The following is a 15,156-nucleotide window of genomic DNA, read 5'->3' on the forward strand; positions in this document are numbered from 1 at the left end:
AGTTTCACATCAATCAGCAAAATTAACGAAGTTATGAGTAGTTGAACAGAGATTTTGAAGGCCCAATTTCTTAAGAATCTTTTTGAATGGGACTCCTAATATGATCCTAATATCTCCTAGAACGCCTAATATTTTTTTAATAAAACGTAACACGAAAATTGTTGTGTTAACTTCAGTCATATCGCCACACCAAATTTTAAAAAAGTGGCGTGTTTTTCATACCCCCACTTAAGTAACTGTGCAACTCGAGCGATTCTGGGTTGGTGCAGATGGTGTCATCCGATTTTATTTACATTTTCGTTCATAATTATTGGTTGGTAGAATATAATATTAACACATGAAATTAATCGGTCTACAACTAACATTCAACAGCGTGCGCTCGCAGCTGTTGGCTGTGTTTTTTGGCTTGTGTGTGTGTCAGTGCTGTTGGTAAAGAACTAATAATTTTAGCCAGAACGCAATCGTCAAATTTTGAAAGAGCTTTTTCGCCATTCCACATCCAGTCCAGATTAGTCCTTCTTGCGCTGAAGCCCATTCTTTTTCGGCTCGTAAAACTCCTCGACAGCAGCCTCCACCATTGTGTTGAGGGTGTTGCTCAGCTTGGTCCAGTTCTTCACTTCCGGCTTGGCGCGCATCTCAGCGTAGTACTTCATCTTAGGCTCGGTGCCGCTGGTGCGGAGAGTGATCACCGCGCCATTCTTGAAGGTAAATGTGATCATCTGGGAGCTGGAGCTGGTGGGCAGCGTGGCCTTCTTGTCGCTGGTGCTGCTGTCGTAGCCCGTGGTAAGGTCGCAAACGTTCTCAATCTCGTACTCTCCATCCATGATGCTGGTCGGATAGGTATCTGCCTTGCCCTCATCCCAGGTGCGTAGGCGCTCGAAAATCTGCTCTATCAGCGGCGGGCAGCGGCAGATGACATAGGAAGCGATGGTCGTGCTGAAGCCGTAGGACTCGTAAATGTCACGCAACTTCTCCTGAAGCGTCATGCACAGCTGACAGCGCAGATAGCACGCCATGGTGGCCAAGTGGGCGGCTGCACTGACTCCGTCCTTGTCCGGCACAGCTGTACCGAACATGTAGCCGATGGCCTCCTCGAAGGCAAACAGCACCGTCTTACCCGCCGCCTGCTGCTCAATGGCCTTGTTTCCCATCCACTTGAAGCCCGTCAGCGTCTCGATATACTGGAAGCCCTCCTCCTCCGCCATGGACCTCAAAATCTTTGAGCTCACCGTACTGCCTATCATCACGACGTTGCTCAAGTCCCCGCCAGGGTTGCGGATCTTGTAGAGCTCCAATGCCCACCATCCGAGTAGGGCGCCGACTTCGTTGCCAGTGAAGAGCTTGTAGTTGCCATCGTCGCCCACCTCGGCCACTGCCAGACGATCGGCGTCCGGATCGTTGGCCAGAATGATTTGGCTGCATTTAGCCTTGGCCGTCTTAATGGCCAAGTCCAAAGAGGTCTTGCCCTCCTCTGGATTTGGCGTGGGCGTAGTCGGAAACTCTGGGTCGGGCTCCTGTTGCTCGCACACCGAATTGAACGGCTTCAGATTGACCTTGGCGAAGGCCATCTTTACGAATTCATAGCCCACGCCGTGCATGGCTGTGTATGTGAAGGAGAGCCCACACTTGTTGTTGGACTCAAACATGGTGCAGTTCAAGCTCTTCTTCAGGGCGTCGAAGTAGGGCGGCACGACAATGTCGTATGGATCCTCGAGCATAGAGTTCGCACACATCACCGAGTCGTCTGTTGAAGAGGCACTGGGCTCCAGATTGTTCATGATCGCCTCCTGAATGCCCTCGTCGTGCGGCGGTATGATCTGGGCTCCGTTGCTCCAGTACACCTTGTAACCATTGTCCTCCTTGGGGTTATGGGAGGCGGTCACCATGACGCCGGCCAGGCATTGCAACCGCACGATGGCGTACGGGACCATGGGTGTGGGTACGTACCGCTTGTACAGCCACACCTTGAAGTCATTGTTCAGAAACACAATGGCCGACAGCTCGGCGAAGCGGTGGCTGTTGTACCGACCGTCATACCCGAAGACAACGCCCCGTTCGGTCCAGTCCTCCCGATTCGGATACTGCTCCTTTATGTACTCACACAACCCTTGAGCCGTCCTGGAAAGAGGATGGTTTAGGAAACACGCCCCGGGAAGACGCTCATATGGACACACTCACTGGATGACCACTAGTTCGTTCATCGAATCGAAGCCCGCCCGCATCGTGGCTCGCAAGCCTGCCGTTCCAAACGTGATCCGGTTGCACAGCCTCTTGCGCAGCCTGTTCAGGGAATATAGTGAGCAGATATATGCAGATTTCTTAGGATTAGCGTGCTTACGTATCCCAGTCCTTAGCACGGACGGCGTCCATGATCTGGCAGGAGGTGCTGGGACACTTGTCCCACCGGACCCATTTGCGGATCTGGTCATCCAGCTCCTTATCGCCCGAAAGCGTCATGTTCTTGATCTCACGCATCAACTGGCCTGCTGGTGTACACATGGTGGCTAAGTGTTATTGACCGTAGGATCGCGCACTGCAGAAAAAGTGTTTTTTTCGAATTTAGACTAAAGATGAAAGCAGAACAGAATTAAGGAAAAAGGGAAAGGCAGGGCAGGCAGCTGCTGGATTTTTGACAGTGATGTCACAACCCGGCGGCAAACGAGAAAAGACTGAACACGGAACCGAGCTGCTGTTAAAGCGACAATTGACAATCGACTGCTGGGGGCAATTTACGTATTGATAACGTTCTGTGACGGCCACATATACACAAGCTACAGCTACCACGCCCCCTTTCTCGTGCGGCAAAATTTTAACAAGTACGCCCGGAAAACGGTGTGTTAGAGATGGCACATATGTTGGCGTCCGTTGCGATATCAAGTCACGTCACGTGAAAATATATCGGCATCATTAAACTTGTAAAAACGCATACATTGAACGTTTTAGTTTATTCACTTCTAAAACAATAACAATATAATTTTGAACTTTACAAATCCTAACTTTCATCATTAAATTCTTTTTTACATCCAAGATTTCCTATGGTGCTCTTGTTACATTTTTAGAGAATTTCTTAACTTTCTTTTGTATTAGCCAACACTGGTTTTATCTCATCCCTGGTAGAGTTTTTGCGACCAGACGCGGAACGAAAAGAGAAAAACATTCAAGACCTAATTTGTATTACCAAACCAAGAAAATGGCCGATGTGTTGGACATAGACAATGCCGAGGAGTTCGAGGTGGACGAGGATGGCGACCGTAAGTGGACATCATAGTGACTTTTGCCTTTCAACCGGTCTCATGCTTTCTTTTCTCTCCCACGCCGCAACCCTGCTCCGTGCACCCTACACCGCACACAGAGGGCATAGTACGCCTAAAGGAGAAGGCGAAGCATCGCAAGGGACGCGGTTTTGGCAGCGACAGCAACACGCGCGAAGCCATCCACAGCTACGAACGGGTGCGAAACGAGGACGACGATGAGCTGGAGCCAGGACCACAGCGCTCTGTGGAGGGCTGGATTCTGTTCGTGACCTCCATACACGAGGAGGCGCAGGAGGACGAGATCCAGGAGAAATTCTGCGACTACGGCGAGATCAAGAATATCCACCTCAACCTGGATCGGCGAACGGGCTTCTCAAAGGGCTATGCTCTCGTGGAGTACGAAACCCACAAGCAGGCGCTCGCCGCCAAGGAGGCGTTGAACGGGGCAGAAATAATGGGACAGACCATCCAGGTGGACTGGTGCTTTGTAAAGGGACCCAAGCGGGTGAAGAAGTCCGACAAGCGCCGCAGATAGAGCCCTCCCCTCGACGACTCCCGGCCAAACGAATACATGTTTAATTAGTTTAATGCATAGGCAACCGTACAAAGTCTGTATGAAATGAAATAAAGGATACTAAGAACTTAAAAACTAAAATATATTTTTTACAATCATTTGTTTAAAAATTATAAAATAGCTCTAACATTAGTTTTCTTTTGAACCACATTTACATATCTGAATGTAAGGGACATCTGGGAGTTTTACTTCATCTTCTTTTGGTGCAGGAGATGCTTCCTTAGGGCCTGCTGCTTGTCCTTGAAGCTCTTCTTGACCTTTGAGCGCGCCTTGTGCCGCAGCATGCCAAAGTTCTTGGTCTTGCGCTTCTCGCGATTCGTCTTGGAGCAGTGCTCGTTCACACGCCCGTCCTTCCAGCCGAAGCGCTCGCGATCCTGCCGGCCTGCCTGCACAGTTTCCAGGCGCGACTCTTTGTCGTGCTTTCGCTTTTTGTAGATCATCTCGATGCTGTTCAGCTTGACAAACTCGGCACGATCCTGCTCTAGTGGTCGCTTGCGGGCACTGGTCACGGTCTTCTTCAGATTGGCCGCATTGATGCGCTTAAAGTCCTCGTCCGTGAAGATGCGCGTAAGGGCCAGTTCTTGGGCAGCCTCCTTTTGATTGAGGATCTTCACATCCTTCTTCTCCTTTTTCGCTTTAACGGACTCCTCTCCACTCTCCACGCCCTCGTCTGAGTTTCCTTCATCCTCCTCTTCCTCGTCACTGTTGTCCTCGTTATCGTCTTCATCGTCATCATCTTCATCGTCTTCCTCTTCGTCATCCTCATCCTCATCCGCACCGCCTCCCTCGCCATCGCTGTGCGTAACATTGACCCACTCTCCGTCGTTGGAGTCGGTGTCTTCGTCACTGTCGATGTCAATGGTCTTGGAGTCCTTGAGCAGAGCCTCGGCACCCAGCACTGTGTCATGAACTTCGCGATCTCCGTAGGCACGAACCTTACGTTCGGCCTGGGCCTCTGTCTGCCTGCCGCGGTCTTTCTTGTGCAGCAACTTGGGCAGCTGTTCTCGATAGAGCGTGATAAGCGAACGGGCGGCCATCATAACCGATTTCTCCTTGTATGTTTTGTACATGGCCAAATCCTGCAGCAGATCCTCGCCCATGGCCAGGGGACAGCGCATGCAGATCTCACGCGTGGCATTCAGGCCAATGGCCATTACATCGCTGGAGTTGCGCTCAGTAATGAAGTTATTGGCGATTGTCTTCAGAATGGGCTCAATGATGTCACCGGGCACCAGTTCGTGGGATGCCTGAGCGGCAAACTGGAGCACGCGGGTCACCTGCCGCTGGTGGGGCTGCAGAAAGCGAGTTATGTACGGGTAGAAACCAAATAGAAACAGATCGTGGATGCCGATCAGGCGTGAAATAACGTCCAGGTGCATCAGTTTGACCTCGAACCGCTCGTTGCTGGCCTGCAGCTGCTTGAATAGGCCCTCGGCCATGCCTTGCGGATTGTGGACCAGGTGAATGCCCGAGAAATTAAATGCCGGCGCATTCTTTTTCTTTTTTTGCGCCTTCACAGCCTGCTTCTTGATCTGCGCGAGCTGCTTCTGACGCTTCTTGGTCTTTTTGTTAACCCGATTGGCCATCAGGGCTCCCTTCAGATCTATCTCATTCTCGCTCTCGGAGTCAGAGTCTTCGTCCTCCTCGTCGTGGCCAAGGAAGAACTTAAGGGAGGTGACCAGAACCTTGGTCACCTTGGAGAAGCAGCCAACGGTGGCAATAACGTTCACCGTCTTGGTATCATTCCAGATGTTCTTTTTGTACAGCTCGATCATGATGTCGGCGGACATCTTAGCGGCCTTGGGATTGGCGTCTTTCAGCATCGAGTACATAAAGGCTTGCAGGCTCTAGAGGGCCACAAAAAAATGAATTAATTAATCCTACGTTACGAGTCTTGCATTAAGTCTTACCGAATTAAGCTTCATATCCTTGTGCTTGGCGTTCATGTTCTTTATGTCGGTCACGATGTGCGTCTGCAGGAAGGTTCGCAGATTCTTATCCGGACAGCGCAGCAGCTGAAAGAAGAGCTCCAGTATGTCCAGTGCCGGCACCAAGTTTTTGTTCCGCAACAGGATCAGAGCCTTGACAAAGCAATTCCTCATGGCCGGATCCAGCACTGTGGCGTAGTTCTTCAGCAAATCGGACAGGCGCTTGGGAAACTGCTCGCACACAATCGGATAGCACTGGGCCACCTGGGCAATGAACATGACGATGTCGTCCAGGGATTTGTTTTCCTCGCTGGGATTAAGGGCGAAAACCTCCAGCAGGCTGAGGAAATGCTGGTACTGGATGTGAAACTCATCGCTGTAAGACTCCGGATCCCGCTTTATCAAGTTCTGCAGCTGCGGCAGGTTCTCTGGCAGCTGGTTGTTGTTGGGCCGCACCATGGTGAGCCGTGAATTCGAAATAAAATTTACTTCGATTCCAACCACGTTCGAGAAAAATAAAGTGCACGTGTGGTGTGTGACCAACGGTGAATGCGGGTAAAAACCCAATAAACGCTTAGATTACAATGTGCACGGTGAAAGTAAATTATTCGGAAGTAAATGAAGGGGAATGGTTTTCACTTAAGAAAACGGAACTAAAGTTGTTTACAAAGTAAAAACAATTGTTATATGTCCAACAATTTTCGCTTTTAAAAATCCCAAAGAGAATTGAAGGAAAGGTAACATTAACCGCGCAGTTATGCACAAACAGCTGTTGGCGCTGCGCTTTGAGCGTTTTCCAACACACCCACGGCAACTACCAACGAAGACTTAATTTTCTCTCGCCTGACGACAAAATGATGGAACTGCACTCTAATGACGTTGACCTGGAGGACGGCGAGGTAACCAATCGGTACTTATTGAACCAATAGTAATCAGCCGTCGGTGCTTGTTTTAGCTCTCGGACAGCGACGATGATGGCGTTTATACGCCGTTGCAGCGTCCCGCAGGTGCCGAAAAAGTTACCAGCCCCCTCACCACCTGCCACCAGATCCAGACTGCGCTTGAGGACGAGTCCCAGACCAACAGCGACTCTTCCTCGGCCGAGTCCTCCGAGGATGGCTGTATCAAAAAGATACGCACAGAGTCCTCCGGAGGTGGCAGCCACAAAAAGCGGAAAAAGCGTATTCAGCGGACGGTAATGCGGCGAGTGCCGCCCTCGGACGCCGAGATGCAGCCCAATCGTGCCCGCTTCAAAAAGTACAATGTATGGACGGCAGCGCTGCAGGAGGAGGCTCTTAGCGAGAATATGCGTGGGTGCGACGTCACAAGGAGCGGCAGGGATCGGAATGTGGAGAACTACGATTTCTCGCTCCGGTTCCGACTCAACGGCGAGAACACTCTGAAGCGCCGGCTTTCTAACTCATCGGACGACGGTGCGGAGTCTTCGCATCCGGCTCACAAGCGGGGACGTCCCTCCAGTCGCCCCACGCAGGAGTTCCCACAGCGCGGGACGGTAAAAAGCCGCCTGGGCCATAGATCACGGCGCGGCACATCGTCGGCCAGCGGCTCTTCGGACTCTTGCGAGGCAAGGCACATCCTGGATCTAAAGGATGTGGCCGGACGTGATCCCTCAGATGTGGCCACTGAAATGGCTAGCAAACTGTACGAGGAAAAGGATGAATTGCTGGGTGAGTTACAACCAAGTTAAATACGTTTTAATATATTCTAATCTCATTGATTTTGATTCCAGTTCGGGTGGTGGAAGTGCTTGGCATGGATTTGCCCCTGGAACTATATAAAGAGACACAGCGCATCGAAGCCGATGGCGGCATGATGATCAAAGTAAGTAGGCCTGGCCTGGCCTAAGATGCTCTTTTCTCTAACTTGGGGTACTCTCTCATCCGCAGAATGGCAAGCGGAGACGTACACCGGGCGGTGTATTTCTATTCCTGCTAAAGCACCACAACAGTATCTCACAGGAGCAGCAAAAGTCAATTTTCAACGAAGACCGCCAAAGCCTGAACAAGTCGCGAAAGCAGATCGAAACGCTGATGCGGGACCGGAAAGTGGAGGAGCTGAAGAAGTGCCTGAGCAAGCAGAGCACCGAGTTGCCTACGCTAAGCCAACGGAAGGAACACTATATGCAGGGCGACGAGCTGAGCGCCGAGAGCCAGCCCGGCAATGGTAAGATACTGAAAGTCGGGAAATTGTTCTGTAACTAAGTGCTAACCTCCTTCAACAGTGTCGAATCCGCCGCCCTCGCCTGTCGGAGCTGGGCAGGAGCAGGACAGCCCGGAGTATAAGACACACGAGATCAACATTAACCTCGTGGACAACTCGGATTTGCCATCCACATCGAAGGCTGCGGCAGCGGCTCAAGGAGCCGTGGAACTAAAGGAGCTAATTAGCTACGACGATGACTTTCTGGATGTAAATTGCGCGGAGATGGACTTCTTCTAGGCCAACGCTAAGCGCAGGGCCACCTTTTATACCACACACGCATAGTTAGACCCATATTTGTAAAATTAAATAAATGCCTAGCGAATTAGGACTCTGATAAATGTAACGTACAAATCGTAGAGAAAGGAGGCGTTAGGGTGTTGTCCTGCGAATCGCTTGGCAGCTCTGGTCATCGATTGTTTGACAACGCCAGTGTTTTCCAGCACTACCCTGGGTACACTGTCATTACTAGCGGAGACGCCGCGTTAAATGTTTTTTGTTGTGCTCGCGAACTGTTCAAAAAACGCAAAAGTTTATTGTTTTTAAGTGCTCTCGAGTCCGCAAATGCTTTGCTGACTGCGCAACGCCGTAAGGATAGAAAAGAACAGTAATGCGAAAGACCCGCTCGCAGACGGCTCGCACGCAGGCGGAAAATGCCGCTACTTCTACGGGGCCCGGACAGCAATCAGCAGCGTTGGTGCCGTCAGCAGTGAACACCTTTGATGCGGGCAAATACAAGGTGCGTTTTCCCCTCTCCCTTTAATTCAGCAGTTTAGCATAAAAAACAATTTTCCTTAAATATGGGTTGATTGATAAGCAGAGTGACCGCAGGAAAAACAGTGTGACCTGCTGGCCGCGGGGCGAGGGCAACCGTGAGAAAAATAGAAGCCCGCGGTCGCTATGCAACACTGCCGTCCGCCATATTTCTTCAGACCGTGCGGACAAAACAAAATTTGGGACAAAAAAAAGGCATTTGTGCGTCCGTTTGTTTTACGGGTCTGTCGAAAAAAAGCTGCCTTCTCGCGCAAAACTTGTCGGTCGTCTTCACTTTGCCTGTTAGCCGTTGTAATTAGCCCTTAGAAGCGGATCGGTATCCAGAAATAAGGCACTTTCCTTAAACGCCATGTTTGCCCAGCTAGGTAATGATTTGGTGGCATGCGACAGATTCGAGCCAGTCCAGTGGTGCCTGACAAGCGTAATTTGCAAAGACAAAACTTTTCGCAGGCTGTCAAGGACCACAGCGATTGCTAGGTGGAAGCTCGTTCCTGCAGGATAGAGCTGGGAAACTATCGATAGTGACACCATTCGATATTTTCGATGTTTTGAAAACGAAAATTCGATACTATCGATAGTATCGTTTTTTTACGATTCTTTTTGCAAATTAAAGTTATAGCAATTTCAAATAGAATTATAATACTATTCAATATGTTTTGACTAAGTAATTAACATAAATATTCTATCCAAGCAACTTTGCACAAATAAAATTGTATTACCATTGCTAAACATACGCTTAGACTCTGAAGACGTGGCGTAGACGCACCCTTTCTTTTGAGATTCAGTTAATATTTTTCACCACCAACTCCAATTTAAGTTAATTTAGAATACATTTTTATTATAAAAAAAAAAATATATATATACATATATATATATATTTGTTTGCATTTTTCTTACTAAATTTCAGCAACAAAGCAGAGATATAAAAATAGTCCCGTACTATCGATAGTGATAAAAAACTATCGATGGTGGCTCAAAAAAAGGAAAAAGTCGATACCTCGATAGTACCATCGATAGTTTCCCAGCTCTACTGCAGGATGGGCATTAAGAACGCCGGACGCCCTTTCGCAGAGTGTACAATGTACATACACACGCGACGCGTAAATATGTGCGAAAACGCGTACCTGCACTATGTTTTCGCACACATTTGAGTAAGCGCGCTCGTACGTGTGTTCGTGTGAGTGGGCGCTTGGTGTGAAGTCCCGCTATTCCGACACTGACGACTAACTGATTTTCGTTTGTTTTCTACGCCATTTTTTTCCTTTTCAGGAATGTGAGCAAATGGTGCAGATGCTACGTGTTGTAGAGCTGCAAAAAATCTTGTCGTTTCTAAACATCTCCTTCGCTGGACGAAAAACCGATCTGCAGAGCCGAATTCTGGCATTTCTGCGCACCAATTTGGAACTGCTCGCCCCGAAGGTCCAGGAAGTCTACGCCCAGTCCGTGCAAGAGCAATCCGCCACCCTGCAGTACATAGATCCAACCAGGATGTACTCACACATCCAGCTGCCGCCCGCCGTGCAGCAGAATCAGATGGGGCTGGTAGGCGGCGGGCCCGGCGGCCAGGTACCGGGCGGCCAAATACCCGTGGTTGGCGGCGCACCATTCCTACCCACCCACAGCATTAACAACACGCTGCCCATTCATCCGGACGTGCGGCTGAAAAAGCTCGCCTTCTACGATGTCCTCGGCACCCTGATCAAGCCATCCACGCTGGTACCCCGCAACACGCAACGTGTACAGGAGGTACCGTTCTATTTTACATTAACGCCGCAACAGGCTACGGAGATAGCCTCGAATCGGGACATTCGCAACAGTTCAAAAGTGGAGCACGCCATCCAAGTGCAACTGCGCTTCTGCTTGGTTGAGACCTCGTGCGATCAGGAAGACTGCTTTCCGCCGAATGTGAATGTGAAGGTCAACAATAAGCTGTGCCAGCTGCCTGTGAGTCTCCACCTCCACATGCTACTACCCGAGAATAACATTTATCTTCCGTTTCCCCAGAATGTCATTCCTACAAACCGACCAAATGTGGAGCCGAAGCGCCCGCCTCGTCCCGTCAACGTCACCTCCAATGTGAAGCTGTCGCCGACAGTCACCAACACCATCATGGTGCAGTGGTGCCCAGACTACACGCGCAGCTACTGTCTAGCCGTCTACCTGGTGAAGAAGCTCACCTCAGCACAGCTCCTGCAGCGAATGAAAACAAAGGGTGTCAAGCCGGTGGACTACACCCGGGCCTTGAGTAGGTTTCTTTTTTTCTATTTGTGTATAATAATTAATAATCCTGTCATACTTACAGTCAAGGAGAAGCTGACGGAGGATGCAGATTGCGAGATTGCCACAACCATGCTTAAGGTGTCCCTCAACTGCCCGTTGGGTAAGATGAAGATGCTGTTGCCGTGCCGCGCCTCCACCTGTTCGCATCTGCAGTGCTTCGACGCAAGTTTATACCTGCAAATGAATGAGCGCAAGCCCACCTGGAACTGTCCCGTCTGCGATAAGGCGGCCATTTACGACAACCTGGTCATAGATGGGTAAGACAAAGGACCACGCTCATGTAACTAAGCAGTGCTGATACCACCTTTCCATTACAGATATTTCCAGGAAGTGCTCAATTCGACACTGCTCAAGAGCGATGACACAGAGATCCAGCTGCACCAGGATGGATCATGGAGCACACCAGGTTTGCGTAGCGAGGCACAGATCCTAGATACTCCCTCAAAGCCTGTACAGAAAGTTGAGGTCATATCAGACGATATAGGTGAGAGCATTCATGTCGGCAATTTATGTATTTAGACATTAATTACATTGTGCTTTCGTTGCAGAACTCATCACAGACGATGCCAAGCCAGTAAAGAGCGACTTGTCCCCGGCACCGGACGAACAGCCAACGTCCACGTCAAACAGTGAGACTGTGAGTTCTATGCCCAAGTGTACCCTTGCCTACATTTACTTATTACCCTTGATTATCGATGCAACAGGTTGATCTGACGTTGAGTGATTCCGACGACGACATGCCTCTGGCCAAGCGTCGTCCACCTGCAAAGCAAGCCGTCGCCAGTTCAACGTCGAACGGCAGCGGTGGCGGCCAACGTGCTTATACGCCGGCACAGCAGCCCCAGCAATCTGGTACGTTGGATCCATTTTTGCAATAAGTAAACCAATCATAAAATGTATAGCCAAGAATCCTTTATATATATATACATCCATATATGTATATATATTATTACAAAGTGCTGATTGTAGACCTTAGGTTAACGTAGATTAAGGAACCATACACACATCCCACGCATTCACACAGACTCACGAGCACACTCCCCACTCATGCATTTCAAACACCTTTCCAAGGTATGATTATAAGGGTTTTGATGCTACAAAACACTTAATTGCAATTCAAATTTTGACTAATTTTAAATTTGAGTGAAACAAGGTTCTATTAGATAAGATTCTCTGACACTGAACTAGGAAGGAGTGTAAGGTAAAGGGTACTTGCTACACATCCTTTTTGATTACCGATTCCTCATCACACGTTTTGTGTTTTCGAATATTCATAGACGCTAGCTTCCAATTCGGTATTTAGTGCGAATAGTCCCCCTTTTAAGATTGTTAGCTACATATTCGAGGAAGATGTACAAGATGCTTCTCGTAAGTTTTATTGCTGCATTTCTCCAGCCAAGACTTTTCTAGACTAAGTAGACAAAGAGTTCGCTTCCAGGGCCTTGATTTTATTATTGTCTCCGCTTTCTTTGCTTGCATTGTAGATGTGAATGTTTTTAAGGCACCAACAAAACAGCAATCGATTTACAAACCTGTTGATAGGCGTTCTTTGGAGAGATGGCTTCGACCACGGTAGGTTTTCCTCGTCAATGGATCAGGAAAGGGCTACCTCAAGCGTTAATCACCGTACATTTTTACAGAAAACCCAAAGCAAGCCCCAAGGTGGGATGAGCAGCAGCAGCTGACTCTTTTTGGTTGATTCCAAAAACCCTGAATTTTTGTCACATTTTGTGTCCCTCTGATGTTTTTTTTCTGATTATCAATTCCAAACTATGCCATGTACCCTTATTTATGTGAACATGTTAATAAATCAAAGTAGTCATTAGTCGAGGCATATTTTTTTTTCCTTTGGATTGCTGTTGATGTTTTAATAATGATTATTATTGAAATAACTGAAGTAACTTGTGCATTTCTTTGTCTTTTCTCTTTCTCCCTTCTTCTCTTCTTCCCCTGCTCTTTTTGTGTGTCCTGTTTAACCCAATGCTGCCCTGCCGCGGATGAAACTCCCACTAGAGTCCCCAGACCTGCAGCAGGCCCGACATCAATCGCCGTCAGAGATGCAGCAAGTCTTAGACCAGCAGCTGCAACTGCAACAGCTGCAGCAGCAACAGCTCGAACAGCCGGGAACGGCAGCAGCCGTTCATGCCTCCCTCCTGGAATCTTTGGCTGCTGCGGTGGCGGATCAAAAGCATTTCCAACTGTTGGACCTGGCTGCTGTTGCGGCTGCTGCAGCTGCCACGGCTTCCGCGTCGTCCTCCTCCGGCCAGAGTCAGAATGCCGGTCCCTAGGCAGGACCACTGCCCACATCCTGCTACGCATCCATCGCACATCTCACCCCCCGCGCTTCATTCGCATTGCCATTAAGTCTTTGATTCGGTTTACCCTGCTTCTGTTATCGCTCGCTCCTCTCCCCGCCCGGTAACCCATGACCAGATCTCACCTCAGGGGCTTATTGCTTTTCGCTGGCATATTGGCGTTCCATTCGCAGACACTAATTTTCATCATCTCACACGCTCTCAATCGCGATCAATCGCAAACAACCTACTGATGCTACGTAATTCTTGTGTGTTGTTGCAGGACGCAGGCAGAACAGACAGGCTTTATAGGAGTGGGTCCAGGTCCCTCCCAGTGACCATTGTCGTGCCCAGTTTCCCGCGGCAGGTGCCGATCGGCCAGATCATGGCTACTGTCGCTTCCTCTCAATTGCCTTACCCACTACTACATTGTTTACGTCTTGTGTTTGTCACTTCTAAGTCGTCTCGAGTATTTATGTTGCGATATTCCCAGAGGTTTCTCTATAAACCACACACCACACACACACACAACAAACCCACAAAGAAACAAAATAACTGAAGTAATTTTAGGAATTGTACCAATTAGCAGCAGCATTCATTAGCTATTAACAATAGGAAATGCAATTAATTTATTTCTCTTTCGGAATCGCAGCGGGCAGTTGCAAGAAGTGAAGCCGCCCGCAACAATAACTCGCCCTACGCACTAACATTATTATTAAGCGTACATACCTAGATCGGATGTTAGCCTTAAGTCCTGCCAATGCAAACTGGGTGTGATTCGTATTCCTAACCACGAGGCGAGAGAGGAGTTCACCGCACACCCCGTCATTTCATTTAATTAAGTTATTATTTACGTACGGAACGGGACACGGAATGCGGCGCCCAGAATGGAGTAGTTTGAATTTGTTAAAATATTCCATTAAAATTCCGTGAGCATTGGCAGTAAAAGCCCGAGTTTTTATTGAATAAAAATCGAATGGAAACGGAAGACGGACTAAGTATGTATTTATAAATGGACATCAAGCAAGGGAAGCTCTGTTATTTAAGCTCAAACCGTACCACGGATTTATAAATTATGTTTTAAGACCGCGTTGAAGTAGAGAACTTGATTATTTTCCTGATTTTGTTTAATGCCAAAACCTATTGCCCTCGATCGATCGGACGAACAAAAATGAAATCAATGTACAAGGAGGAAGGAGATGTGTGTACTCTAACTATATTAATATAATTATTATTATTAAACAATTTTCAACCAAGGGTCTGATGTGTTGTTTTCATGGGGGGTCACTTCCTTCAGCTGTTAAGTTTATTAACTACTTTTGATTTTTGGCATCCTGTTTTTAATTGAGCCCACCCGAACCCTTTTCTTTACTTCCAGACGAAAAGGACGGTTTTGTTGCGGCTAAGAGCAAAGAGGATTCCGTAATTGATCTTCTTGATTCGCCCTAGCAGGCCTTCGCCGACGCCCCCCGTCGCCGCTGCTCTCGTTAGAGTCTCCTCCACTGTCGCTATCGCTGTGGGCGATCCCAAAGAATTAGAACTGTAATTTAGTTTGCAACACAATTCGTTGAGTATCTTGTAGCAACCTAAGCCTGTTACATTTTCAAGTAGTATTCGTTAAGCTAGAAGAACCCGATTAAGCACTGAAATAGACGTAAGCACCTGCACCGAATAAAGTTGCAAAGCTGCATCCGTCACAGCCTTTTTTGAATTTCCCGCTCATTAGCAACTGTCAGTTGGTGGAGAGATTGCCACGAGTTGGCAGCCCCGTGCACTCGTACTTTTACTTCTTGGCCATGGGCGCCTCTAGAAAATATTTCTGTGGGGTCTTC

The 15,156-nt window shown here is 48.5% G+C and overlaps 5 protein-coding genes across 10 annotated transcripts; 3 read left to right on the top strand and 2 right to left on the bottom strand.

Moving 5' to 3' along the window:
- Positions 1-253: 253 nt before the first annotated feature.
- Pgm2a (phosphoglucomutase 2) lies at positions 254-2,792 on the bottom strand. Its single transcript, XM_017171889.2, has 3 exons — positions 2,339-2,792; positions 2,179-2,280; positions 254-2,118 (listed from the first exon to the last, which is right to left on the bottom strand). Exons 1-3 carry the CDS (start codon positions 2,497-2,499, stop codon positions 510-512), a joined length of 1,872 nt encoding a protein of 623 aa, XP_017027378.1. The 5' UTR covers positions 2,500-2,792; the 3' UTR covers positions 254-509.
- A 325-nt stretch (positions 2,793-3,117) lies between these two features.
- Positions 3,118-3,909, top strand: tsu (40S ribosomal protein S12 homolog tsunagi). Its single transcript, XM_017171892.3, has 2 exons — positions 3,118-3,251; positions 3,353-3,909. The coding sequence occupies exons 1-2, from the start codon at positions 3,191-3,193 to the stop codon at positions 3,787-3,789; spliced, it is 498 nt and encodes a 165-aa protein (XP_017027381.1). The 5' UTR covers positions 3,118-3,190; the 3' UTR covers positions 3,790-3,909.
- Mys45A (SDA1 domain containing protein Mys45A) lies at positions 3,890-6,300 on the bottom strand. The gene is made up of 2 exons (XM_017171888.3): positions 5,739-6,300; positions 3,890-5,675 (listed from the first exon to the last, which is right to left on the bottom strand). The coding sequence occupies exons 1-2, from the start codon at positions 6,213-6,215 to the stop codon at positions 4,014-4,016; spliced, it is 2,139 nt and encodes a 712-aa protein (XP_017027377.2). The 5' UTR covers positions 6,216-6,300; the 3' UTR covers positions 3,890-4,013.
- Positions 6,301-6,498: 198 nt separating this feature from the next.
- On the top strand, positions 6,499-8,322 carry Phax (phosphorylated adaptor for RNA export). Its single transcript, XM_017171891.3, has 5 exons — positions 6,499-6,655; positions 6,712-7,444; positions 7,507-7,598; positions 7,664-7,940; positions 7,999-8,322. The coding sequence occupies exons 1-5, from the start codon at positions 6,611-6,613 to the stop codon at positions 8,214-8,216; spliced, it is 1,365 nt and encodes a 454-aa protein (XP_017027380.1). The 5' UTR covers positions 6,499-6,610; the 3' UTR covers positions 8,217-8,322.
- A 96-nt stretch (positions 8,323-8,418) lies between these two features.
- Su(var)2-10 (E3 SUMO-protein ligase Su(var)2-10) lies at positions 8,419-15,021 on the top strand. 6 transcript variants are annotated; one of them, XM_017171656.3, is made up of 9 exons: positions 8,420-8,715; positions 10,020-10,694; positions 10,755-10,995; positions 11,053-11,287; positions 11,348-11,514; positions 11,579-11,667; positions 11,735-11,882; positions 12,515-12,602; positions 12,671-12,860. In XM_017171656.3, the coding sequence occupies exons 1-9, from the start codon at positions 8,587-8,589 to the stop codon at positions 12,699-12,701; spliced, it is 1,803 nt and encodes a 600-aa protein (XP_017027145.1). In that variant the 5' UTR covers positions 8,420-8,586; the 3' UTR covers positions 12,702-12,860. The 6 variants fall into 6 exon arrangements, with proteins under 6 accessions (XP_017027143.1, XP_017027145.1, XP_017027148.1 ...); XM_017171654.2 differs by lacking the exons at positions 12,515-12,602; positions 12,671-12,860 and adding an exon at positions 13,044-13,559 and having other exon boundaries at positions 8,419-8,715; XM_017171659.2 differs by lacking the exons at positions 12,515-12,602; positions 12,671-12,860 and adding an exon at positions 14,703-15,021.
- The last annotated feature ends 135 nt before the right edge of the window (positions 15,022-15,156 follow it).

Source organism: Drosophila kikkawai, chromosome 2R, assembly GCF_030179895.1.
Source record: "Drosophila kikkawai strain 14028-0561.14 chromosome 2R, DkikHiC1v2, whole genome shotgun sequence".
Taxonomy (NCBI): domain Eukaryota; kingdom Metazoa; phylum Arthropoda; class Insecta; order Diptera; family Drosophilidae; genus Drosophila; species Drosophila kikkawai.

Coding starts and splice junctions, on each gene's coding strand:
- Phax (XM_017171891.3), top strand. CDS start 6,611: ATGATGGAACTGCACTCTAATGACGTTGACCTGGAGGACGGCGAG. Junction 7,445..7,506: donor GGAAAAGGATGAATTGCTGG/GTGAGTTACAAC, acceptor TTTTGATTCCAG/TTCGGGTGGTGGAAGTGCTT. Junction 7,941..7,998: donor CGAGAGCCAGCCCGGCAATG/GTAAGATACTGA, acceptor CTCCTTCAACAG/TGTCGAATCCGCCGCCCTCG.
- Mys45A (XM_017171888.3), bottom strand. CDS start 6,215: ATGGTGCGGCCCAACAACAACCAGCTGCCAGAGAACCTGCCGCAGCTG. Junction 5,676..5,738: donor AGGATATGAAGCTTAATTCG/GTAAGACTTAAT, acceptor GTGGCCCTCTAG/AGCCTGCAAGCCTTTATGTA.
- Pgm2a (XM_017171889.2), bottom strand. CDS start 2,499: ATGTGTACACCAGCAGGCCAGTTGATGCGTGAGATCAAGAACATGACG. Junction 2,281..2,338: donor CGTGCTAAGGACTGGGATAC/GTAAGCACGCTA, acceptor TTCCCTGAACAG/GCTGCGCAAGAGGCTGTGCA. Junction 2,119..2,178: donor AACGAACTAGTGGTCATCCA/GTGAGTGTGTCC, acceptor TCCTCTTTCCAG/GACGGCTCAAGGGTTGTGTG.
- tsu (XM_017171892.3), top strand. CDS start 3,191: ATGGCCGATGTGTTGGACATAGACAATGCCGAGGAGTTCGAGGTGGAC. Junction 3,252..3,352: donor GGTGGACGAGGATGGCGACC/GTAAGTGGACAT, acceptor CACCGCACACAG/AGGGCATAGTACGCCTAAAG.